This window comes from Periplaneta americana, chromosome 2 (genome assembly GCF_040183065.1).
Source record: "Periplaneta americana isolate PAMFEO1 chromosome 2, P.americana_PAMFEO1_priV1, whole genome shotgun sequence".
NCBI classification, from domain to species: domain Eukaryota; kingdom Metazoa; phylum Arthropoda; class Insecta; order Blattodea; family Blattidae; genus Periplaneta; species Periplaneta americana.
This window is the reverse complement of record NC_091118.1, coordinates 86,699,823-86,726,191: the sequence shown is the minus strand read 5'-3', so window position 1 is coordinate 86,726,191 and position 26,369 is coordinate 86,699,823. Positions and strand designations below refer to the sequence as shown.

Here is a 26,369-nt window from a genome sequence, read left to right as displayed (position 1 = left end):
AATTATTTCAATGAAAGACGGGACAAATTGTACACTTAGGAATAAAAAGAGAGGTTACTTGAAGGAAAAACTGAATGAGGTAGAAACAAATAGTAAGAATAAAAACATTCGAGATTTATATAAGGGTATAAAGGAATTTAAGAACGGATATCAGCCAAGGGTAAACGTGATCAAGGATGAGAATGGTGAATTGCTTGCAGACTCTTCATCAATCCTAAACAGATGGAAAAACTATTTTGCGCAACTACTAAATGTACATAGGCCAAATAGAAATGATCGGGACGAAATTGAAATACAGACTGCTGAGCCATTTATACCCGAACCCACGCTTTCAGAAGTCGAAATTGCGATAGAAAATCTGAAAAAGTACAAGTCTCCAGGTATCGATCAAATTCCAGCAGAATTAATACAAGAGGGTGGAAGTGCATTATATAGCGAAATTTATAAACTTGTACTTGCTATTTGGGAAAAGGAAATTGTACCAGAACAGTGGAAGGAGTCCATAATTGTACCTATTTTTAAAAAGGGAGACAAAACCAACTGTGGTAACTTTCGAGGAATATCACTTTTGTTGACATCGTACAAAATTTTGTCCAATATCCTTTTGAGAAGATTAACTCCGTACGTAGATGAAATTATTGGGGATCATCAGTGCGGTTTTCTGCGTAATAGATCGACTATTGATCAGATTTTTTGTATTCGACAGATAATGGAGAAAAAATGGGAGTATAAGGGTACAGTACATCAGTTATTCATAGACTTCAAAAAGGCATATGACTCGGTTAAGAGGGAAGTATTATATGATATTCTTATTGAATTTGGTATTCCCAAGAAACTAGTTCGATTAATTAAAATGTGTCTCAGTGAAACATACAGCAGAGTCCGTATTGGTCAGTTTCTATCTGATGCTTTTCCAATTCGCTGCGGGCTAAAGCAGGGAGATGCACTATCACCTTTACTTTTTAACTTCGCTTTAGAATATTCCATTAGGAAAGTTCAGGATAATAAGCAGGGTTTGGAATTGAACGGGTTACATCAGCTTCTTGTCTATGCGGGTGACGTGAATATGTTAGGAGAAAATACACAAACGATTAGGGAAAACACGGAAATTTTACTTGAAGCAAGTAAAGCAATCGGTTTGGAAGTAAATCCCGAAAAGACAAAGTATATGATTATGTCTCGTGACCAGAATATTATACGAAATGGAACTATAAAAATTGGAGATTTATCCTTCGAAGAGGTGGAAAAATTCAAATATCTTGGAGCAACAGTAACAAATATAAATGACACTCAGGAGGAAATTAAACGCAGAATAAATATGGGAAATGCATGTTCGGTTGAGAAGCTCTTATCATCCAGTCTGCTGTCCAAAAATCTGAAAGTTAGAATTTATAAAACAGTTATATTACCGGTTCTTCTGTATGGTTGTGAAACTTGGACTCTCACTCTGAGAGAGGAACATAGGTTAAGGGTGTTTGAGAATAAGGTGCTTAGGAAAATATTTGGGGCTAAGTGGGATGAAGTTACAGGAGAATGGAGAAAGTTACACAACGCAGAACTGCACGCATTGTATTCTTCACCTGACATAATTAGGAACATTAAATCCAGACGTTTGAGATGGGCAGGGCATGTAGCATGTATGGGCGAATCCAGAAATGCATATAGAGTGTTAGTTGGGAGACCGGAGGGAAAAAGACCTTTAGGGAGGCCGAGACATAGATGGGAGGATAATATTAAAATGGATTTGAGGGAGGTGGGATATGATGATAGAGACTGGATTAATCTTGTACAGGATAGGGACCGCTAGCGGGCTTATGTGAGGGCGGCAATGAACCTTCGGGTTCCTTAAAAGCCATTTGTAAGTAAGTAAGTAAGTATGAAAGTTGTAAAATCAAACAGAAGTTTGCACATCGCAGATGAACATTTGCTGCTCAGTTAAAATAGGATACATGCAGTTTGACTCCTAACTTTAATGAGTTACACATCCATCATGATTAAAAGAAAATAAATAAAATCAAACAAGAATTTAAAAAGAAATTAACACGTTATATGTAAGTTGCTTAACATGGTCGAGTCTATGTGTTCGGTTCTGGTCAGGAACTTCACCCTTTAACTTGGCCAAAATTAATTTGATTGAGTTGACTGATAATGATCTGGTGTCTTAATGAATAATTTGGTGCTCTCTTTCTATCGCATTCTCATTTAATTCATGTCTTTTTTACTGGAGTAGTACTGTCGTGGTTTCAGTGGATTGATATGCTGTATTATTTTACTGCAACCATTTTTCAGTGTTCGGTTTTCAGGTATTTGTGGTGGGGACCTTGTTAATTACACTAGAGTGGTAACTGGCATTATCCATTATAATGATAGATCCTTCTTCTAGTAAATTTAATAATCTGTTGACATACCAATCTTCAAAGGTATCGGCAGACATTTTGTTTTTGGGCTGGGAACAGAACACCCATTTGTATTTCTTCATAAATCCTGTTTTGCAGATGTTACATGGCATATAATGAGCACACTGTCTTTTCCTATCAGAACTTTGAAGCCACCTCTTCCAGTTGAATCCTGCCAGATATCTTTCCTGCAGTGATTTTTACTAAACAATGTTTCATCTAAATAAACTACGGAATAGTTGTCGGCTGAAGTCCTCAAAAATTTAATTATCACAGCAATTATGTCACCGCTCATTAATAGAAATGTTCACCTATCATTAGTTCTTTTATACATAAAACCTTAGATCATATATGTAACAGATAGGTCAGCCTTATAGACTTTGACGTTAACAACTTTTGTCAGGTTTACTACGCTGCCATCTAGTTGTTACATAAGGAGTCACGTCATAATTCCCATTTGAATTGCATTAGCGACTGTACTGCCATCTCGTGTTCATTTATGGTGGACGGGTGGTGATCCTGGCGGTTGTTCTCTTCAAAGTGCTGCCGATTTTAACAGGCGATGAGTTATCTGTTACTTATATGATCTAAGATAAAACTTAAAATTTTCAGAATAATAAAATGTCCCATGGAAGATGTGGAGTCAGAGTAATTTATTTTTTGTCATGATATGAACAAATTTTTTAAGTGTGGGATACTCCCCATTGTCACATATTTAAAAAATTGTTTGGCAAAGTACAACTTTCTCAAAGATCTAAATTAGTAATTCTCTTCTGTCCTAAGATTTTTGCCAGGGGAGTTAAATAGTATAAGTTACATCAATTTGAGTGGCAGATGTTTTGACCTCATTCAGAACATATGACACTGTATGTACACTACCGCCACATGCTTTGGCTCTAAATGTCTGACACACAAAAATTTGTTTAAGAACACACTCCTTCCCATGAGTGTTCTTTGAAGAAAGTGTATGCACTTTAAAAATAATTGGGATAATGTACTGCATGTATACGATAACTACTGTATTTTTACCAGTTGGTACCAGGTTTTGAGAGAGATATTAATAAATTGCAGTTGTGACTATCTGAATACCATATACAAAAGAACAGCATAGTTTTTAACACTTTTAACTTCAGAGAGTAGTTTAGAAAAACAGTATACCATTCATGTTAAGTTTCCTCTGCATCCAAACCATGAAAATTTATTCTTTATTTCCTCATTTGGGCTACAGGTATTGTAAAAATATAATTCTTGTACAGTCATCTTCAAAATCTTCAGTTCTATTACCTCGCACAAATGAAAATTTGTCCCAAGGTAGAAATTTTACATGAAAATGTCGAACCCCACTGGGAATCAAATCCAGGCCGGCTAGTCTGAAGGCAGAACGCTACCACAAAGCTGAGCAGACTTAAGATTATATAAAGTGATAGGCTCAATGTTTGTAGTGTAGTTTTAAATTTTTATTTTTTATTCTTGATCTTCATTATTACTGGCTCATAATATCAAATCATTTTCCTAAACTATAAGTTTCAAGTGTTTAATTCTCTGATAATATTATAATAATTATATTAAATTGTATAACTTGATTCACAGTGGTGCTTTTGACGATATAAATGGTGGGGGGGGGGGGGGTCTGCATACATAAGTTAATGTATCTTGCTTTAATATGTCTTGTAAGTTCCACACAAGTCTTGGTGGAAGTGAATTTATCTATTATCTTCTTAGCACACAACACTACTAGTAGACACAAGCCAGGCAAAGAAGCAACTAAATGTAACTTTTTGGTGGGCACAAGGCTTCAGAAGTGTTATGACGACGTGACAACTTTGTCTACATCCTCGTCTTTTTCAGCCTCATTTTCTTCCATAGTGGAACTGCCTTTCACATCTTTGACAATAGTTTCATCCGATGGGATCTCATTCACTATAACTTCACCAGTCAACATCGATGAAATCATCAGCTTCAGTATTAGCAGTAATATGCTGAAGCAGGTCCTTGGGGGGTACATAATCCTCTTCTTCCAATGCTACACATCCAGTAGCGAAACCAGCCATCCGGAACAATTTTGTATAGTGACCGTTGACACACTCCTCCATGCTTTGTTGGCAAAATGAACAGCATTCAGAACATTTATTGATGTGTTCTGCTTTGATTCCAAGGCGTGGATTAAATGCAGTGTAATATGACTTGAAGCTCCGAATCACACCTTGATCCATGGGTTGCAGGGCTGATATGGTGTGGGAGGCAGAAAAACCAGCTTGATGTTGTTGAGGTTTTCAACATGAGGATGAGCTGGGCAGGTGTCTACCAAAAGCAGAATCTTTCTTTCTTTCTTTCAGTTCTCGGTCCCACTTTCGAAATTCTGTTTCGAAAATTGATGATGTCATCCAAGCTTTTTATCATTGAACTGATAGTTCACTGGTAAGTGTTTCACATTTTTTAAGGATCCTGAGTTCCTAAATTTTCCTATTAGCAGCAGTTTTCTCTTGTTTGTCTCTGACATGTTAGCACATATCCAAAGCGTTTACTAACTTACTTACAAATGGCTTTTAAGGAACCCGAAGGTTCATTGCCGCCCTCACATAAGCCCGCCATCGGTTCCCTATCCTGTGCAAGATTAATCCAGTCTCTATCATCATATCCCACCTCCCTCAAATCCATTTTAATATTATCCTCCCATCTACGTCTCGGCCTCCCTAAAGGTCTTTTTCCCTCCGGTCTCCCAACTAACACTCTATATGCATTTCTGGATTCGCCCATACGTGCTACATGCCCTGCCCATCTCAAACGTCTGGATTTAATGTTCCTAATTATGTCAGATGAAGAATACAATGCGTGCAGTTCTGCGTTGTGTAACTTTCTCCATTCTCCTGTAACTACATCCCGCTTAGCCCCAAATATTTTCCTAAGTACCTTATTCTCAAACACTCTTAACCTATGTTCCTCTCTCAGAGTGAGAGTCCCATACAGAACAACCCGTAATATAACTGTTTTATAAATTCTAACTTTCATATTTTTGACAGCAGACTAGATGATAAAAGCTTCTCATCCGAATAATAACATGCATTTCCCATATTTATTCTGCGTTTAATTTTCTCCCGAGTGTCATTTATATTTGTTACTGTTGCTCCAAGATATTTGAATTTTTCCACCCCTTTGAAGGATAAATCTCCAATGTTTATATTTCCATTTCGTACAATATTCTGGTCACGAGACATAATCATATACTTTGTCTTTTCGGGATTTACTTCCAAACCGATCGCTTTACTTGCTTCAAGTAAAATTTCCGTGTTTTCCCTAATCGTTTGTGGATTTTCTCCTAACATATTCACGTCATCCGCATAGACAAGAAGCTGACGTAACCTGTTCAATTCCAAACCCTGCCTGTTATCCTGAACTTTCCTAATGGCATATTCTAAAGCGAAGTTAAAAAGTAAAGGTGATAGTGCATCTCCGTGCTTTAGCCCGCAGTGAATTGGAGAAGCATCAGATAGAAACTGACCTATACGGACTCTGCTGTATGTTTCACTGAGACACATTTTAATTAATCGAACTAGTTTCTTGGGAATACCAAATTCAATAAGAATATCATATAATACTTCCCTCTTAACAGAGTCATATGCCTTTTTGAAATCTATGAATAACTGATGTACTGTATCCTTATACTCCCATTTTTTCTCCATTATCTGTCGAATACAAAAAATCTGATCAATAGTCGATCTATTACGCCTAAAACGGCACTGATTATCCCCAATGATTTCATCTACGTACAGAGTTAATCTTCTCAAAAGAATATCGGACAAAATTTTGTACGATGTCAGCAAAAGTGATATCCACAGCGTTACTCGTTTTTTTTTAATTTTCCCGCCAACACATTTTTCCCCACTAAACTTTAATGTTTTGTCTGGTGTTAATTGATAGAACAGACCAGTCTCATCACCATTAAAAATGTCATCAGGTGAATAGCCAGAACAGAATCTTGGCCACTCTGAACTCAACTACTTTGACGTCATTTCTCGATCCATAGACTTCGTTTCTCCACTAATCCTCCCAGCCGTAATGTTATGTCGTTTTTCCACCTATTCAGAACACACGAATTCTTCACTCTTGTCGAGTAACTTGGCTAGATGCTCTGCTTTCGTCTTCAGTACAGCCCGTTGAGAGAAACTCCTAAAGACCTCTGAAGAGTAAACCATTTTAGTAATGCTTGGTCAACATCGTCTCGATCAGACAACTGAAGTTTTTTAATGTGAGATTTTCTTGAATGCAAAGCATTCAGAATTTTGTCCTTGTTTTTCAAAATGTTACTGACAGTTGATTTACTTAAACTATGCTGTCGACCCACATCCGCTTGCGAAAGACCACGTTCAATCTCACTTACAATATTCGCTTTATCTTCCAAAGACAACACTTTACGCTTCGACATTTTTATACAGTAAATTCACTGTTTGAACACTAGAAATTGACTAATCAGGTAGAAATTACAAACGCTGCATACTCAGACTTGGAATTTCTGGAGTCAGTGGAAACTGGGAGGGAGTTGGAGTTTGAAAGCCATCGGAATTTTACCTGCATTTATGTTTGTTCCGCCCCCTTTAATAAAAAAGACAATTTCATTTTCCGTTGTTTGAATGCTATCTGTCAAAATGGAAATGTTTTTGAGAACAAAAGGCAACCTTTTGACGGTGGAGAATTAGAAATAACAGTAGAGTAGACAACAGAATGACAACCCTTCGACAGTGGAGTGAGGCAAGATCGTCATGTGTTGCCTGGATTTACAGTACAGGAATCACTAATCCTACTGTTATTCTTTGACTAAATGAGTAAGGAACTCAGAAAGTTGTTCTCAACACATTCCTTCAATTTTTAAGGTTCACTATAATCGAAGTGAGGGTTCACTATAAACGGAAATATTTATGTACATTTTAATGTATGCAGGTTGGGACCAACAATTTAGGTTCACTGTATTCAGAGTTGACTGTAATTGTATTCTCTGATTCAATCAGTCTTCAATTAAGGTAATACCCAGTCTTATCATTTTGTATACACAAAGCACGTCTTGTGGTCTGCTGCCTGCAGGAAGTTGAAGGTGTTATTGGAGGTAACACAACAGTTATGTGAATCAGTATACACTGAGCAGCGAGATGGAATGGTCGACGAAAGAGAACAGGGTTGCATTTATTGTACTGCCTAAGTGCAAGCATTCTGCTAGCACAATATTCAAGAACCACTAGGAATCACCATAAGATTCATTTATCACACCATAAATCGGTATGAGGAACTTGAATGTGTGGAGGACAGAGAGAGATCTGGTCGATGTCATTCGGTTCGAACCCCAGTGGTGGTGAAAGCAATTCGAGAAAGAATCCGCAGAAATCCCATTCGAAAACAACAAAAAATCATCACCCATGAGGTGAACGTATAAAAAACTGTGTGTCAAGGGTTCTTAACAAAGATCTTGGACTCCAAGCTTATCATTGGAGCTTTGGTCAACTGCTCACTTCTCGATTGAAGGCAATCAAATGGGAGAGAGCAAAGAACCTCTTCTGCTGGCATGCAAAAAAATGGACACAAAAACATCCTTTTTACAGATGAGAACATTTTTATGTTGAGAAACTGAACAAACAAAATAATAGGGTGAATGCTCACAGCAGACAGGAGGCTCGTGAAGTCATTCCTCCTATCCAACGAGGTCATCATCCATCGTCTGTAGTGGTCTGGTTGAGGGTGCAACAGAGGTTCATTTCTGTGAAAAAGTCGTAAGGACAAGTGGTGAAGTATACAGAAATACTGTTTTAGAGAAGATTGTAAAGCCTCTCTCAATCAGAATAAATACGGGGGTTTTTCAGCAGGACTCAGCACTAGCTCATAGGGCTAGACACATGCAACAGTGGCTCAAGGACAATGTTCCCGAGTTCATAGCACACCAAGATTGGCCGTCCTTGACTCCAGATCTGAATCCGCTTGATTACCAACTGTGGGACGTTCTCGAGAATAAAGCTTGTTCTTCACGACACAAATCTGGAGTGGCTGAAACGTGATTTGAAGCAAGCAGTGCAGAATTTGGACATAAATATCAGACGTGTCACTATTGATGATTGGCCGTGCCATTTGAAAGCCCGTGTGGCAGTAATTTTCAATAACTTTCTGTTCAATGTATTCACAATATTGTAGTTAATATACAGTGTGATAATTTTTTCAGTGGTGTTGTTCTTTGTTGTGCTATCCAGTTTAATGTTGTGACAGAAATTATGATAAGACTACAGAACAACACAATGGCAAAAGACAAATATCCATACTTTTAACACAACATTAAAACTCTGCACATTAGCTATTGTATAGGTACACTATGGATAGCACGAAAGTCTTGAATTATACCAAATGAAAAAATAAGCCCCATACGTCCAAGAAAATGAAGCTACAATATGTACCAACCTAAATGTTGGCAGATATTCTTCTTTACAATCTGGAAAGGCCAGTCAGATTAACTTTCAGAGATTTTTACATTGAAAGTCGAATACAGTATGTGGTAGAAAAGTTAAACAGCTAATTGTTGTTGTTGTTTTCTAATGCCAGGCATTTGACAATAAAGTCATTTGACCTCTTGCACTCCAATATTTTTCAAAGATATTATCATGACCACTGAAGCACAGATTTTGAGGTGTTCCGAATCCATTTCTTGGTTTGAGTTGCACAATGGACAGTTAGGGGACTGATATATTCCAATTCTATGCAGGTGTTTGGCCAAACAATCATGGCCTGTTGCTAATCTAAATGCAGCTACAGACGATTTTCGTGGTAAATCGGGAATTAACTGTGGATTTTGATGCAAAACAGCTAATTGTTAATTATGACATATAATGCATTGCATGCCACTTTAGGCAAATAAACATGAACTACCCCTCTAAGGAAAGGAAAAAGAGAAACCATGTTTTGAAAAGCAACAGGGTACGGAACAGTGTGATATGACCTTGAATCATTGCCACTTTGTTGTGAGAGTGAACGTTTTTATTTTGAAAGATGCAAATTATAACCTTAAAATGCTCTGACGACTAATAAGTTTCTTTTACAGTCATGAATGGTGTTTGATGTTGCAGGAGGTGATACATCTGTGAAGAGTTATAAGGAACTAGAGCAGGAGAATATTGTGTTGAGACGACGCCTGACCAGGACACATCGAGCTCTTGAAGAGACACTGGCTCAACTCACAGCAGCAAACCAAAGAAAGAAGCAGGTGGAACGTGCTATTTGTAAACAACTTCATAAGACTCATCACATCCTCAAGAAAGCGAAAGTAAATCTTGACATGAGAGCAACAGATCTAGTAACACCATCCACAGAAGAGGTGGAATAGTCATGGCTATGGCTGCTACACAAGATCTGAAATTTAAGGCACTAAAACCAGAGATTTCCTTACCTATTGCATTTCTATTCCATCCATCTACCAGCAAAATAAAGCAAGTCCTTCGTTCCTTCCTGTAACCCAGGAATATGTGGGTGATATGGTTAATGAATGAATTCACAATATGAGGTTATGAAGGATGTGCAAAAACGCACCGAGGAAGGCAAAGAACTTAATATTTGGAACTGTGAATTTTATTATGCATCCAGTGAGACAATGGTTCCTTCCAAAACTATCCCTTTGTGCCAACATGTAGTATTAGGTGAATGTGAGGTCCACTCATATATTTTTATTTTCATGTTTCATGTGAGTTTGTGTGACTTGAAAGATTGACAATGCAACAAACATACCTGATGGTTGTTGAAATTGAAAAACATAGGTACCTACAGCACAAGTATTTACTAATTTCATGACTTGAGTCACCCTTCACACATGTTTCCTAGAACTGTAGTAAAGTAGTTTGTCTAACATTCATGTAAGAAATTAGAACTGTACATATTTTGCTTGATTTTTTATTTTAAAAAGAAAGTAAAACTTACTTTTTTGATTGAAATTGTGACTGCATATATTTTTTCCTTAAAAATACAGAGTGCATAATAAACATTGAAAGAAACACTGATCATCCCTAATACCCAAAGAATGTAAGCATTTCTGACAATCATACATCTCTACAAATACAAGCTAAATAAAAAAGTTCATAGTTCAAAAGAAACATTAAAACAGGCTTCTATCCTTTATTCGCAGGGATGCAGTTGTCTGGAGTAACCATTTGTAACTTTTTAGTACAAATGGTATCACCCTGTTACACCAGTTACTTTGAAAGTAAAACTTCTGTAACTGTGTAACATATATTTATGAAAACTTGGTCACACAATTTTTAACAGATTTCACTGCATACAGTTTAACTGAAAGGTTTACAACCTCAACACTAAACCTTGATGATACACCTAAAAGAAATGGAAATACGGAAACACGCAGGTGGAATAGAAGTGATAACCTATACCTTCTCTGTTGTTTATCCCTGAGGCTGTGGAAGGTTTTACAACTAGTCTGAAACAACTGAAGAAACTCAAGTTCAAATGCACTCCGTGTTTTCAATATTCTGAAGCAAATGTTTCTCATTACTCCATAATCAAAATATGTAACAGCATAAAAAGCAAGAATATCTACACCTAAGTTTCATCAGGAAAAGAAGGCCAATATATCTGATTATGGAGACAAAATGAGAAATGTTATACATCAACTAATATATCTAAAACGTATCCTGCTAGTCTTGAATATAGTTATTCTCTCAATAAATCAACCAAGACTGCACCCCTGTTAACATCAATATTACTATTAACGATCTGACTGCAAGTTTTAACATATTATGGCTTAAATATTTATTGTCCAAAGTTAAAATATACGTAAGTTGTGTCAACAAATTCATATAACATTGTGTCAAATAATTTTTAACTCTTACAGTCAGGTCAATGCAATATTATATTATAGGAGACATGGCTTCTAATAAATAATAAAATCGGGAGGAGTGGGAAGCTTAATAGCAAACATGCATCCCGAATTACTATTATTATAATAGTAATGGTGATGGCACAACTTAAAAATCAATAGTAAACACTGTCAATGGTACTGCAGTCTGGAACTTTATTTCCATACCATTACTATCGATCTAATCTTTTTAAAAGTTCACTTCATTTCTTCCCTATATTAAAATTAATTCAGATATACCATTTTGCACATAAAAGCAACAATAAGGTTCATCTACTATCTGCTTTGTTACATGAATTATTCCGTGAGTCTTCAAAGGATTCAGAATTTTACTCATGCAATACAATTTTACAGACTGCAAAATACTGAAACTGGTAGAAAAATTCATCTGCACTTAATCTTACATGTCTTCATCCTCCCTCTCTTTATCCTTGTCCTTCTGCCTCTCCTTTTTTGTCTTTTTTATTTTCTTACTGAGTGGACAGTAGTAAACTCTGTGACGTGACAATTCCATCGATCTCCGGAATGTCTCATGACAATCCATGCATGCAAATGGCTTGTAAGGTGTGTGCTTCTCTTTGTAATGTAGGTTTATATTACTCTTAAATTTAAATGCCCCAGTGCAGTAAATACAAACAAATGGTTTGGAAAGGTCCGTGGTTGCTGTGACATTACTGAGCTGTGCACCACAATTTACTTTGCTACCAAATCCCAGCTCTACTGGGATTTGCATTGTCAAAATTTCGGGACGATGACACGTTCGGACATGCACCTTCAGAGTCTCTGCATCACCATATCGCTCTATGCAGTAGCAACATTCATACGCAATGCTGCCATCGGGCGCTGGCTGGATTATTCCTATTCGCAGCTTCTCGCCTGGGTTGAACACAGCTGGGTCATTGTCATATATTGTTCTCAACTCCCGTTCCTCTTCTTCAGTGTTTGGCTCCTTCCCTCCATCCTTACGAACCTGGTTTCCATTTTCATTTGCTCCTGAGTCATTTAAGCTACCATCTTCACCAAGTTGCTTGCTTGTACCAGCATCACCATCAGGCTGCCCTTGGCGCCAGGTCTTCTTTGCACGTTCAGCCTAAAATCACATCCAAAAGGTAAGATATACATTATTTCCTACATTGATTATATTAAGAAACATGTACACAGTAGTAAAGAATTTTATGAACCAGCAGTCATGTGACAATGCTTTGTATTGTATTGAGAATGTACTGTGCCGCCACGATCGTTGTGTGCTGTTCCCGCACTTGTACCATTGCATTACATAATTCAATTTAAATCCTGTCCAAATTCAACGTCGCAAATTTCTAGCGCAATAATTAATAATAGATCCCTATTAGAAACAACAACCACCAAATTTCTTGGCTTAAAAATCGATAATGTGTTAAATTGGAAAAATCATATTAAAGAAATTACCCCCAAACTAAATTCAGCTTGTTTTGCTATTAGATCTATGCAAAAGATAGTAAATATCAATACCTTAAAAACAATATACTTTGCATACTTCCACTCGGTAATGAGTTTTGGAATAATATTCTGGGGAAATTCCACAGATAGTAATAATATATTTCTATTACAAAAAAGAGTAATTAGAATAATAATAGGTGCCAAATCTAGGGAATCGTGTAGGACTATTTTAAAAAAACTACAAATAATGCCCATGGCTTGTCAGTATATCTTTTCATTATTAATCTTCCTCGTATGTAATCGTGAAAACTTTGTAACTAATTCAACAGTTCATAGAATAAATACACGTCAAAAAAATGACTCATACTCCATCGGCAAGTCTATCGTGCTATCAAAAAGGAGTGCGTTATATGGCAGTAAAAATGTTTAATAGCCTCCCTATTGATATAAAAAATGAAACTCAAAACATAAAATTATTTAGGGCCAAATTAAAGAAGTACCTAATTTCTCACACTTTCTATTCTATAGGTGAATTCATGACATTAAACAATGTTTCATGAAATTGATACTAAAACTATGTGTCGTACTAGTACACTATATTGTAAATCTCGTCTGTATATATTTCAACTAGACTGTGACTATAAATTAAGATTTTATAATAGTATTAAGTTTTTTGACTTGTTCCATATTCTAGCTGTAAGCATGTATGAATACCATGGAATGTTAATAAATACAATACAATACAATTGCTTGAAGAAGTGAACTTTGGCAGAGATGATTACTTTGAAGGTGTAAAGTAACAACTACTGTAATATGTTTATGAAATTACTATAACATATACTGAAAGGAGTTAAGTATGTGTAAATATACAATAAATTTTCTAATAATCTCCTCTCCATAATATCCTTTGCATTAAACATACAACTGGTTCATATACAACTTTAATCTTACAGTACTTGGCCAGCACACATGTAACACACATTTATGTAATTTGTAAAATATGTGTAGATTAATTTATTTTTCGGTAAGTGGTACTATCGCGACTTTTAGAACAATGTACGTCATACTTAAGTTCAACTTTAATTGGAGGAATAAAAATAAAATCGTAATAATCAAATAAAAAATAATAGTGTTTCCGAGCAGTATTTCATGTGTAAGAAAAACAGGGATTTTGTGCAAATATAATATATTTTATGTTATATTTGCCTCAGAATCTCAAAGTAGTGTTGCTATTTGGTCCATAACTGTATCACAGAGGAAAGTTCATCCAAAATATTCAGCTTCTGTTAAGAATTCTATGTATCCTTACCCATATTCTTCACCTGGAAATTCTTCAAGCTTGGTCTAACTTACGTTAGTCTAGTTTTTGAACGCAACACAATTGATCTTATTTACATATATTATGTTGAGGACTTTCCTAGAAATCAATATGGCCCATCTTTCTCAGTTTGTATTTCTGTTATGTTATAGATTAAAAAATGACTAAGTTTTCTTTCAAAAATGTTGTTACAGGGATAATTATAAATAACTGAATTTTGTTTAGCACATGCAGGCATATGTAGACTGCTATGGGCAGATACAGGAAATTTCAACATGACAACGATGATGTGGTCAATAAAGGAGAGAAGTAAGGAAGTATAGCTGTTGTATTTGGCCCAATAGCTTAGTGAATAAGTTGCTCAGCCAGTAATCAAAGGTTGTTGGTTCAAGCCTGTCACCAATCTGTTCTATATTTATTTTATTTTTTTAATTACATGACTACTCTTCAAGAGCTGAGTTCGACAACTATTTTTTCTAACAACTGTTCTGGCAGGCTTTCTATATAAATAAGGGAGAGATGCTGAGGATGATAAAATATTACGGATAGCATGAAAATATGCTGGAATGTCACATATTTTTACTCTATAAGATATTATTTTATGCCATTACTGTCCTGTAATAGTAATATACGTTACAAGAGCGGTATGTTGACGTTTTTCATGGTCGAGGAAAAGTTTGAAAAAGCGAAACGTAGTTGAGTTTTTTTAATTTCCGAGAACATGAAAATAAACATATCGCTCGTGTATCGTACATTATTTTGTGCGAACATAGTTTATTACATACCTGAAAGACGAATTTCTAATTAGTTGCAATGAAATCTCCATGTTGGTTTCTGTTTAAGGATGGCAACTTCGGAAAACCAAAATATCTTTTTTCAACATTGTTGCTATAAAATGTTTTCTGTGTTTACTATACTCCAGCAGGCCGTGATATACGTCTGTCTTTTTTTTTCCCCCAGTCTATAAATGCGAACTTAAAACGGTAAGGTTATGTAATGATTTATTTTTCATTTTAATATTTTAACAATATTATTTATATAACATATTGCAGTAATAACATCAGCATCTGGAATCTTGTTGATTTTTTCACGGCTTCCTTAATGTTACTTGTATCAGGAATGCAATAAGTTTCGTGGAGTAGTAGACTTTACTTAATTTTTGCAAATATTTAAAAACAATAATTAACATTGCAATTTAGGTGAAATTGCAGTGGTAAGTTTCCAATTTATAATTATTACTATGTTAAACGTCTCTAAAAATAATATGTTAAAAGCCTTAAGCAGTAAAATGAATGTCGCGCTTAAGCGGTAAGAAGAGGGAAATTGTTATGTGTGTTACGTTGGGAATACTGAATGTGGTATTTCACACTTACCGCGTATTGATTCTGTGCGGAAAACAAGCAAATATGCACGATCTCGCACAAAATCATTTTATTGTATCTATTTTAGTTCATTATATTTTATATTGTTGTAGTTAGTTCTAGCTGAGTGGAAGAGAAAGTCTGAAGGCCTTAACTCTATCACACAAATACATTTTTCATAAAAAAAAAAATTTTTGCACAACTTTCACTTTTCCTATATTTTAAGAATTTCTATTAGTATATGCTAGTCCTTTATTGATGCCACTGGAGTTCGTATGTAATCACAGGATATCTTTCCATGATATTGCTATGATAAAATATTGGGCCGATGAAAAAGTTCATACCATTTCTTCTTTCTTTTTTTGCTATGAAAAAAGTCTTTGAGACAGAAATTAATCAGTAATATATTCTCCTACATTAATCTATGACTCTGCCAACGTTCAAGTACCTAGTTTTTCAATTTCGTATTTGAAGAAATCTGCTAGTTTGGAATTAAAGAAATCAAGCCAAGTTTGTAAAGCATCATTATCAAAGGAGTTTCCTTGAAGACTGAGAGAACAGAAAAGGTGGAAATATGAGAGCGCAAGATCAGGAGAATATGGGAAATGTGGAATCACCTCTCAACCTCATCATGTTAGCAGAGTGCGAGTGTGCATTACTGTGTTGCAGCAGCACTTGATGCAGTCTTCCCAGTCATTTTTGTTCAATTGCAACTGCAAGATGTCTGAATTATTATGGTCCCATTCCTGGGAAGCAATTCATGGTACACAACACTTTCTTTATCTCATCAGATGCATAACATCATCATCTGTGGATGGACACTCACTTTTGTATGGGGTGTTGTATGTTGAAACCACAGAACCATTTTCTTGCACTGCTTCTTCTGGTGGCATTCTTCCCGTACACAGCACAATTGTTTCGAGCTGCCTTTGCTCCTCTATTAAACTCACACAGAAGAATATGTCGGAAATGTACTTTTTTTTCACTTGACACTGCATATTTAGCCCACAAATAGCACACACTTTCTTAAAATTTGCAAAATTCAAGGCATATTTAAAAGCACAGCATTCTAAACTTATGCATCAACCTAATAATATAACAGAAGAACTGACAAAACTATATGAACTACAGAAATCAGTGAAAAATTAAAATATATTTTTTTTCTTCATCAAACAGTCAAGTATCTAGGCTCAATGGCCTGTTCCAATCTCATTTTCCATCCAGTATTCTTCTAATAGGGTGACCTTGGCTATGTTGTCCTATTGGATAGTATTTCAGAATTAAAAATAATAATAATAATTCTTAAATATTTTTGTTTCAATACAAAAAAAGAAAAGCATTGTAACAAGCAGGCTCGAACTGTCAACCCTACTGTTATTAATCCAGCACCTTACCCATTGGGCTACAGGACTGTTCACAACAGCTTCCTCTTTATATCTTATGAAGGTTGTGAGCAAATTGTAAAGTTAATATCTCGAAAATAAAGCCTATTCGAAAGGATTTTCGGATGGGTATTGTTCTCCCATCATGAAAGTTCAACAAAATCAGTACCATCCAGAACAATGTGAATTCCCCTTCTCAGTTACAAAATCTCACCACTGATTTTAATTCAGCATTACTAACATTAAAAAAAACTCAACAAATGTGCAGTGTTACAAAAGTCGCAGTGCACCGCCCAGACAAAGATTTATTCACATCCCCTAAGAATAATGGTATCATTAGTTGTCCTGTAATTATAATTCAATCTTCAACTTGGTGAGGTTGCCAAAGACAAAGAATGTTAAACAGTAACATTTAAAAGGACATTAAAAATCTCTTACAAGAAATTTGTTTACAAGAAACTAAAATTTGCAGTAGATAATATTTCACATAATGAAAATTTATAAAAATACAGATAAAAAAAATAGACTCAGAAAATTCAACTGTAATTTGAATTGAAATACAAATGTCGCCGTAAAATCTGCAGAAAGCTAGAATAGAAATTTCCTTAACTGTTGTTGGACTCCAAATTTGTGACAGAATGACACAAATTGTTTTGTTATGGTCCCTCTAGCACCCACCATTAATCCGATGACTTATATATCCCTGAGTTTATATGATGTTTTGTAATAAGGGATGGTGGGTTCATAAATTCTCCTTTTCTCTAGATTAACCTCCTCAGGTTGATTCTGATGCGTCTCAAATCTAATGGGCGGATCCAGAATATAACCTTTTGTCTCTCCAGGTTTAAATGTTATAATATCAATACGCCTATGACTTCCAGTATCCGATATTCCATCGACTTCTTCATAGGTAGTGTAGCCAGAGAATTCTGGAGGGAAGGATGAAAGCAAGTCAGAAAGAAAGCAGAGTATTCGGAATCTCATCAGACGAATGGCCATCAATAACATCATGCTGCAGCAAAATGGAAACAAAGTGCTTTTGGTTCAAGGGCTATCATGGCAGCTGTGAGAGTTGTTAAGATTTTGCGAAATTTTCATATATTCATCTCACTCAGAAGAGAACACAAACACATTATTTCTTGATCAAGTAATAATAACTGGCCCATTGACATATTCGTTCATAAGCTATTAACATTTTTTTTCACTTGGTGTTCATTATAGACAACATAGCAGTGCAAAATGTCATTTGTCTGCCGATTCCTGCCTTTTACAAGAACCAATCACATACATTGATGGTGACTGATAGACACAGTCATCAACTCTGATGCTGATGGAAGCGCTGGAGTATCAATGACATCATATATGAAATTCGGAATGCCGTGATGACATCTGATTGCTTAGCACTGAGAATCAGAATACACTGAAGGTTGTTATGGACAAAACTTCTGCTTAAACAATTCTACCAATCACTTCTTCGTATTTAGCTGCATCACTTGATAAATCACTGCACTGATTTTTCTAACGTTGTACTAGCCTATACAGAGTGAGTCATAATTATGTACTATAAAGTATTGCAGAATAATCTATACACCAAAACAAACATATTTTACATCTTGATTACACAACTTTTAACACTGTATCACAATGGAATATGTATTATATGACTTTCTTGTGTTAAATTCTATCGCAGCTGGTTTACATGTTTCGACCTTTTATGGGTCATCCTCAGAACTGGTCGTTGTTGGTCTTGGTGCCTCTGCAATACTTTATAGTACATAATTATGACTCACCTGTATATGCAATGAGAACTAATGGTTTAGCAGAAAAGATTACACACACGATTAAGTTATATTATGGTACCTGTTCTATATCAGAGATGATGAAACATATTTTATTTAAAATCTCAAAATCAGATTTTTTTTTTTTTTTTTTTTTTTTTGCAGCACAGAAGTAAATTTTATAATCATAAAATGAGGAAATAAAATATTTCCACCTCCTCTCCAAATGATTTGGATCAAATGTGTTTGGCAGCACTAATTCTCCAGCATATGAGGACCGTTTCTGCAAAACTTGCTAACTGAAAAAACTAAATTTTACAGGAGAGACAAAACACTATAGTAAGCAAGTTTTGGTGTATGTCTCACTTATAGGAGAAAGCAAGTTTTGAAAACAATCACACTTTGATACACTACAATGAAGAGAAATAACCCAATTTTACTAAGACGCTTTGAACATCATGTAGAGGCCTGCTTGGACACTGTAAGTACCCAACTTTGTGAGAATAGTGTAAAGCGACATCAGAGAAAAGGTCATTAATAATAATAATAATAATAATAATAATTACTTAACATGTTAGAAGTGTGTGTTACTTTCCATTTTCTCTTTAGAGAAAATATTGCGATGCTGCAAAATATGATTTCGAGATTTCTGCGAAATACATGTTTCATTGTAGACATGTCATCTTGTACAGCGAGTTCTCATAGACTATTGGATGAATTTGGTTTGTAACTGGACCCAACAGTCATTTTATCTGTGACTGATACACATGAAACATAATATACTTTAGTAAAAAATATGGAGTCAAAATCTATCCAAACGATTGTTCTTTAAATGTTGTTTCTCGCATAAAATGAAATTAGCTGCCTGCTATGTTTCGGGCAATTGTTATGCAGAATTACGAGTATTTCTACTTTCTGTTACAAAAAAGTGTTTAGAACTCCAATAGCTCCCAGGTCTAGCCAGATACAGTCATTACCCTTCGTGAAGAGCACCTCATTATTATTATTAGAATTATTATTATAGGATTAGCATCCTTTGCCATAAACACATTTGCAGCATATGAGTGAGCCAAAACAAAGTCTCATATATTTTAACATCAATGTCACTTTTAACTACGGGTACCTATTTTCGTATGTATAAAAAAAGAGATATTAGAAATGATTATAATGTACATATAACTATATTATGAACATTTGTGAAAAATTTGTTACATACAGTATATCTACTTAAATTGTACAATTTATAAATGAAGTCACGAAGATTCACCTTTGTATTTGGATGCATATTAAACGATTTCACTTATGTATGTCTTTTGAATAGTTTAAGAAAAACCATAAACTGTAATATTATTTCCAACATAATTGAATTGTGAATGCATAATAGTGAGAATGTATGTGTAACATTCATGATACTCTTGATTTCTCTTAAATAGATGAACAGGAGTGAACTGTATTTTGTTTAGATAGACTATGGTCGCAGTTTTCTAATCATTCATTCCGAAAATACTTTCCAAACAAAATGTATCCTACTATGGCACAGTAATATAAAAGCTGAATGAAAAACACATTGCGTAACTCCAATCATAACAGATAGGCCTACTCAAGCAGATGAGACAAGCATTTATTTGTATGCAATTTGCAATAGAAAATGTAACCTTGTTCAAAAAGATAACTTCTTTCCTCACATTATCAACATTTTCTTCCACAAATGTTACATGATTAACCATGTGCTGTGATATTCCAGCTGACTGCAATCAGTATCTCACCGTCTTTGTGGAACTGGGGAAGTTAACAGTCGCTTTTCATGGATGCAGAAGTTTGAAAGGGATTCCTTTCAGCCTCTGCAACCAATCCTGCATCTTCTTCTAGAGTTGAAACGCATCTTCCTCCAGATCCTCGACGGTGAGATATTTGTCTGGAATCACAAAATTGTTTCACCCAGCTCTCTGCAGTTGAAGTATGGATGCCAAACTTTAAGTTTAAGAAACATATCCCCTATTCACAAGATTGAGCTTCATAACATAACTGATTTCAATTCTGTATTCCACAATTGACAGAAAACTGAATTATTTTAACTGTTAGAAGCATGATCTTCAATTTGAAGTACACTTTTCTTGACTGTTATATAATAATACACGCAAATTAGGACAAATCAGTAAAAAAAAAGAATACATGCGTCTCTTATTTGGAAAAAAGTAGTATTATTAAAGGCTCAGAATGTGTCATAAATAACATTCATTACAAATAAAAAATACCAGTATTAAATAAAGTGGTTACACAAGGCTAACAAACTTATGTTATAAGAATTAAACAGTTGAGCTCACAGAAATGGAATTTGGCATCCTTAATAATCGGGATTTTACATTCCTTCATGCCAGTGTCTGCTCTTCTATATAGGTGTGAAAGATAAATGAGATCTGCAGTGTCCAGAATTTAAAAAAAAAATAATAGTAATAATAAAAATTAAGTGAACTGAATATACCAATAAAATAATTAAAAATATAAAGGTATCAACTGGGGAGGCCGAGACGTAGATGGGAAGATAATATTAAAATGGATTTGAGGGAGGTGGGATATGTTGATAGAGACTGGATTAATCTTGCACAGGATAGGGACCAATGGCGGGCTTGTGTGAGGGCAGCAATGAAACTACGGGTTCCTTAAAAGCCAGTAAGTAAGTAAGGTATCAACTGAACTATTAAAAACTACAAATAATGATTGCCTATCAAAAATTCCTAAGATCAAGAAAATAATTCAATACTGAAAAGGAGAAGTTACAAATGGAGAAATGCTACTACACCTTAAAGAAATTTGTACGACGAAGAATACACTCCATCACACCTCGGTTAAAGGAGTAGACAATCTGTCGATTAAAAAGACTATAAAACAATGCTGTCAATTCCGAGCATTTGGTAATAAATTACAGTGGAATTGGAGCTGAGCTCCCAATTGTTTTGTTGCAAAAAGGAGGCAGCTTCTGGAGCTATATACAGAGTGGACCATAAGTAGTGTCATTAATTTCAGGGCGTTATTCTTTGAGATATTTGAAACAAAAATTTTTAATACAATTTGGCTTGTTTTTGCTTACTTTTTGAGATAAAATTGTTTTATACGAAACATATCATAATGTATTTTGGGAAAGCCATTGATTTAATTCCCAATATGCTGAGTCAGTTTAAAAGAGCAGTGTATTATGAAAATGAATGATTGAAAGAATTTTAGTTTTGTCCTTTAAATGTGCAGAAATTTGATCCAAACAATGTAACTTTTCATTCTGCAAAGGAATTGTACAATGTTATACATACTGTTCGGATCAGATTTCTGCACATTAAACAAAATTAAAGTTGTTGTTGTTTTCTAATGCAAGGCGTTTGACAATAAAGTCATTTGACCTCTTGCACTCCAATATTTTTCAAAGATATTATCATGACCAGCCACTGAAGCACAGATTTTGAAGTGTTCCGAATCCATTTCTTGGTTTGACTTGCACAACGGGCATTTAGGGGACTGCAATTCTACGCAGGTGTTTGGCCAAACAATCATGGCCTGTTGCCAATCTAAATGCAGCTACAGACGATTTTCGTGGTAAATCGGGAATTAACTGTGGATTTTGATGCAGAGAGTTCCATTTTTTCCCTTGGGATTGAGTTATCAAATTTTGTTTGTTGAAGTCTAAGTATGTAGATTTAATAAATCTCTTCACAAAGTAATACGTAGATTTAGTTACAGGTCTGTAAGTAGCAGTGCTGCCTTTCTTTGCTAAAGCATCCGCATTCTTGTTTCCCAGGATTCCACAATGGGATGGTATCCATTGGAATACAATTCTTTTATTGTGAGATATTAATTGAGAGAGCATTTTAGTTATTTCTGCTGTTTGAGATGAAGGTGTGTGTTTAGAGACGATTGATAGAATAGCTGCTTTGGAGTCTGACAATATAACTGCATTCCTAAATTTATTGATGTGGCATAGAAGATTCCTGAGACATTCACTTATTGCAATGATTTCACCATCAAAACTTGTTGATCCATATCCAAGAGATCTATAAAGTGAGAAGAGACAGCACGTAACACCTGCACCGGCACCTTGTTCTCTGGAGATCAAGGATCCGTCGGTGTATAAATGAAGCCAGTTTTGTGAAGGGTACCTAATATTAATTGTCTCTAAAGACAATTGTTTCAGTATTTCAGTGTTTACTTCTGATTTCAGTATTTCTTCTGTTAAATTTAGATTATATTCTATATTTAATAGAGTTAAAGGATTTGGTTTAATTTGTAAGTTTTCTTTTAAATTCGGGATATTGATTTTCTGTTCTTTCAATAATTTATTATCATAATACACTGCTCCCTTAAATGACGAGCACATTGGGTTTCCCAAAACACACTATGAAATATTCCATATAAAACAATTTTTACGTCGAAAAAGGAGCAGCAACAAGCAAAATTGTATTAAACTTTTTTTTTGTTTAAAATCTTTCAATGAATAACTCCCTGAAATGAATGACATTAGTTACGATTCAACCTGTATGTATATGTATATATGCTATATCTTGTGTTGTAGTTTATATTGACACAGTAATCATGTGTTCAGAGAAAAACGTGGCTAATTATATCCAATTTTATTCCAAAAAGGAGGTAGCTCCATAATTTGTTTATATTTCACTCCTCCACCTACATTGCTGATTATAAAATGAATGAGTGATAAAATGAAACTCGTAGGTACCTAGGACATACTCTGAAAAAGGAAAGAATCTTAGTTAAAATTTGAATTTTTTAGAATATTTTTTGTAGTTTCCCAAAACTTTGTAAAAGTGTAGCTACCTTGTTTCGTTTTTGCAAGGAGCCCTTCAATTGCTTGAGATATAGGATCGTATCCCTCTTCTTTCACCTTATTTAGGCCTACATTGTTTAATTTTGTATTGGTCCTATTTTCTTATAAATCGTATGTAACCATTGTATTCATAAGTCTTAGTGATTCGAGTTGGATTTGGGTCTGGTTCACATTCAGGCCTAAGTATTTTGGCCCATGCAGACTTGTACTGCTCATAACTGCCTCTTTGTAAGCAGGAACAGACCAGAGTGCCTAAGTTCTGATAAAGAATGATGATGGTGATGATGATTTTGTATTCACGGTGTTTTGAAACATTCTACAAATCACTGAAGACGGTTATGTCAAAATGCACTGATTTAGTAGCATATATCACTGTACTATCTTATTATTATCATTTCAGTTTCATTAAATTCCATTTTCACAAAAATGGATACTTACTTTATAATCACCCTGTATTTGTGTGTTATGAACAGGGTTCGGCCTAGGGACACAGAGTAACCAATATGAGGTTTAGAGTACATGGAGTATAAATGACGTCATGACCTGTGCAGAGGTGACTGCAACAGCACAAGTGGGTATGTAATGTGCATTACCGTTGTGTGTATTGCTGCTTGGCTGCGGTACGTGTAACAGGCTTCAGCATAGGGACACCTGATTGAAGGTTACAACTCATGTTAATACTTTAATGGTAGACATTTATTGCCTACACTAGGAATGTACTGTATATACTGCATCTGTACAGGGTGAAATATATTTTGTGCCATACTGTGACAGACTGTTTACATGTTGAGACACGAAGTAACGGCGCACTCCATCTCCCACTCCATTCGACCAACACAACACTATCGTCCGTGCATTCTGAACTTCATGCGTTTGTGCCCAGGACCGAAGCCTGGTTATGAATAGCCTAGGTTTGGCACATATAACAAGCATATGTTATACTTTTAAAAAATAATGTGTAAAGTAAATTAAATTGATAGATAATTTAGTTAATCGCACAAATGATTTTGGCATAGAATCAGAATGCAAAAGGCATTTATGATACTGTGGGTAGTACAAGAAAGCAATCTACAGCTCAAATTCACCATTTACTATCATACCTGCAATCACAGAATAGAATGACAAATTACAGTATTTAAGTTAACTAAAATAGGTAAGCTACCTTCCACCTCAATGAATGCAATTTAAAATTGTTTTTCTGATTAATTTCCAAATTTAAAAAAGGACTACACCACTCTGCATTCTGATTTTTTTCAGATGATTTCACAAAAGATATGTAGTAGGCCTATTCTTGAATCACTTTTTATGCTGATTCCAGAAATAGCTTTCATATTTATCTATTATGTCTGGTTTCTACACTATGCGGAAGTTTATGGCTTACAGTTTTTATTCATTTAATCACAAATATTGAAACCTTACATATATGAAACAAAATATGGTGAACATAAGTTGAAAATTCTCCACAGAACTGTCCTAATAATTCCTGGTAGAGAGCTGGTGATTACTGATTTTCAAATGTCCTCTTTTTTTACTTCCTTGCAGATCCTGCTGCATTACAGTCTCTCTCCAACACCCAACAATGTTCTTGTAATTTGGAATCTTGTTGTTCCCTAGCAAGTTTTCAGTAGGTAACAGATTTGAAGCAGTCCTTGCTTCTGTTTCTCTTTCATTCATTGTTTTCTCAAAATCTTTGTTCTTAATCAAATTTGCGAGTTTGGGAACAGACGAAAATTGGAACTTTAAACTTAAAGCAGGGTCCCTCTTGTTGTAGAGATCTTACAAACTACTTCATTACCCCAGTGTTGTGTGTAATGATAAAGTAAGATTTTTTGGATCTACAAACAGTTCATTCAAGATGTTTTTTTGTTCCAGGCACAAAATTTCCCCTCTGGGCAAACCCTTGCAACTCCATGCGTTTGTTTTGCCCATCTATTCCATTCACATTGGGAGCATGGCATTTTAGTGTACCCCTGCATTTGCTCTCCTAATAGCATCCTTATAATTTTTTAAGCCATTGCAGATTAACCATTTGTGTTCTTCATACTAAATACTTTCAAATAGCATCCTCATGTTTCCATAAGTTTCCTTCAGATGAACTGAGTGGGCTGCAGGAATAGAGCCGTACATGTTTTCCTTGTGTAGAGCTATCATACATCTTCGTTTATCCCCGATTTTCTTTGAAAACCGAGAATACTTCTAAGTGAAATGTTTGGACATCCCTAGTCAGATATGTTGAGCCAGTGATGCATAGTATGAACCTCTTATTGCATCATTGTCACGTGCATCATGCATGTTATATACAGTTACAGTTCCCCCTGTTTTTATTTCATCATTGCACATGGGTACAAGCCAATATAGTCACAATACCTGTTCTGATGTAGTAGGCCTATTTTGATGTTTGCAGTTCACGTTAAGTGTCTATGTCATTACACGGTTCATGTGTAAATTGTAGGCAGTTGTAGTACGTTGAAGTGTAGTTGTTGCTGTTTAATGTCAAAAAGAAAAGTGTTTGTCTAATAAAGATTTGAATTTCCATATTTGGTTACTGTGAGTGGAACAGATAAAGTGAGATGTCTAAAGTGCCGAGGAGAATTTTCAGTGCAATATATAGAACGTGGAAATGTTAAAGAGCATTTGTATTAAAAAAAAAAAAAACATAAGACAGCAGAGAGAAACATCAGTGAGTCTGAAGCTTTAAATGCACTAAAAAAAAAAAAAGAAAAGTGGACTGAGAAATGATGTAAATTATGCGTTGTTAAAGTGAACTCCTTAGTAAATATCTAGTGGATGAAATTAAAAAAATGGTCATCAAAAAAGATTGTGTGTTACTGTGGAAACAATACAAATTCCAACTTTGGTGATGTTCATAAGAGAGGAAAGAATAATATACACAAGACTCTCGTAAATCCACCCTCCTCCTAGTGTACTTCCTACCACTTCTATTGTAATAGTTTTCTGGGAAATTTGCACTGATGCAATGTGTTATACTGCATTACTTAC

General features: G+C 35.1%; 2 protein-coding genes across 4 annotated transcripts in view; one reads left to right on the top strand and one right to left on the bottom strand.

Annotated features, from left to right (window-relative positions):
* The window catches only part of LOC138694384 (CDK5 regulatory subunit-associated protein 2-like), a 382,662-nt gene extending 372,314 nt beyond the window's left edge, over positions 1-10,348 (top strand). For all 3 annotated transcript variants that reach the window (XM_069818071.1, XM_069818072.1, XM_069818070.1), the window contains one exon: positions 9,491-10,348. In XM_069818071.1, coding sequence (XP_069674172.1) covers positions 9,491-9,747 — 257 coding nt within the window. In that variant the 3' untranslated portion in view covers positions 9,748-10,348. The remainder of the gene's footprint in view (positions 1-9,490) is intronic.
* A 137-nt stretch (positions 10,349-10,485) lies between these two features.
* LOC138694385 (zinc finger and BTB domain-containing protein 17-like) overlaps positions 10,486-26,369 on the bottom strand; it is a 28,134-nt gene continuing 12,250 nt past the window's right edge. Inside the window, exon 2 of the mRNA XM_069818074.1 lies at positions 10,486-12,373. Coding sequence (XP_069674175.1) covers positions 11,684-12,373 — 690 coding nt within the window. The 3' untranslated portion in view covers positions 10,486-11,683. The remainder of the gene's footprint in view (positions 12,374-26,369) is intronic.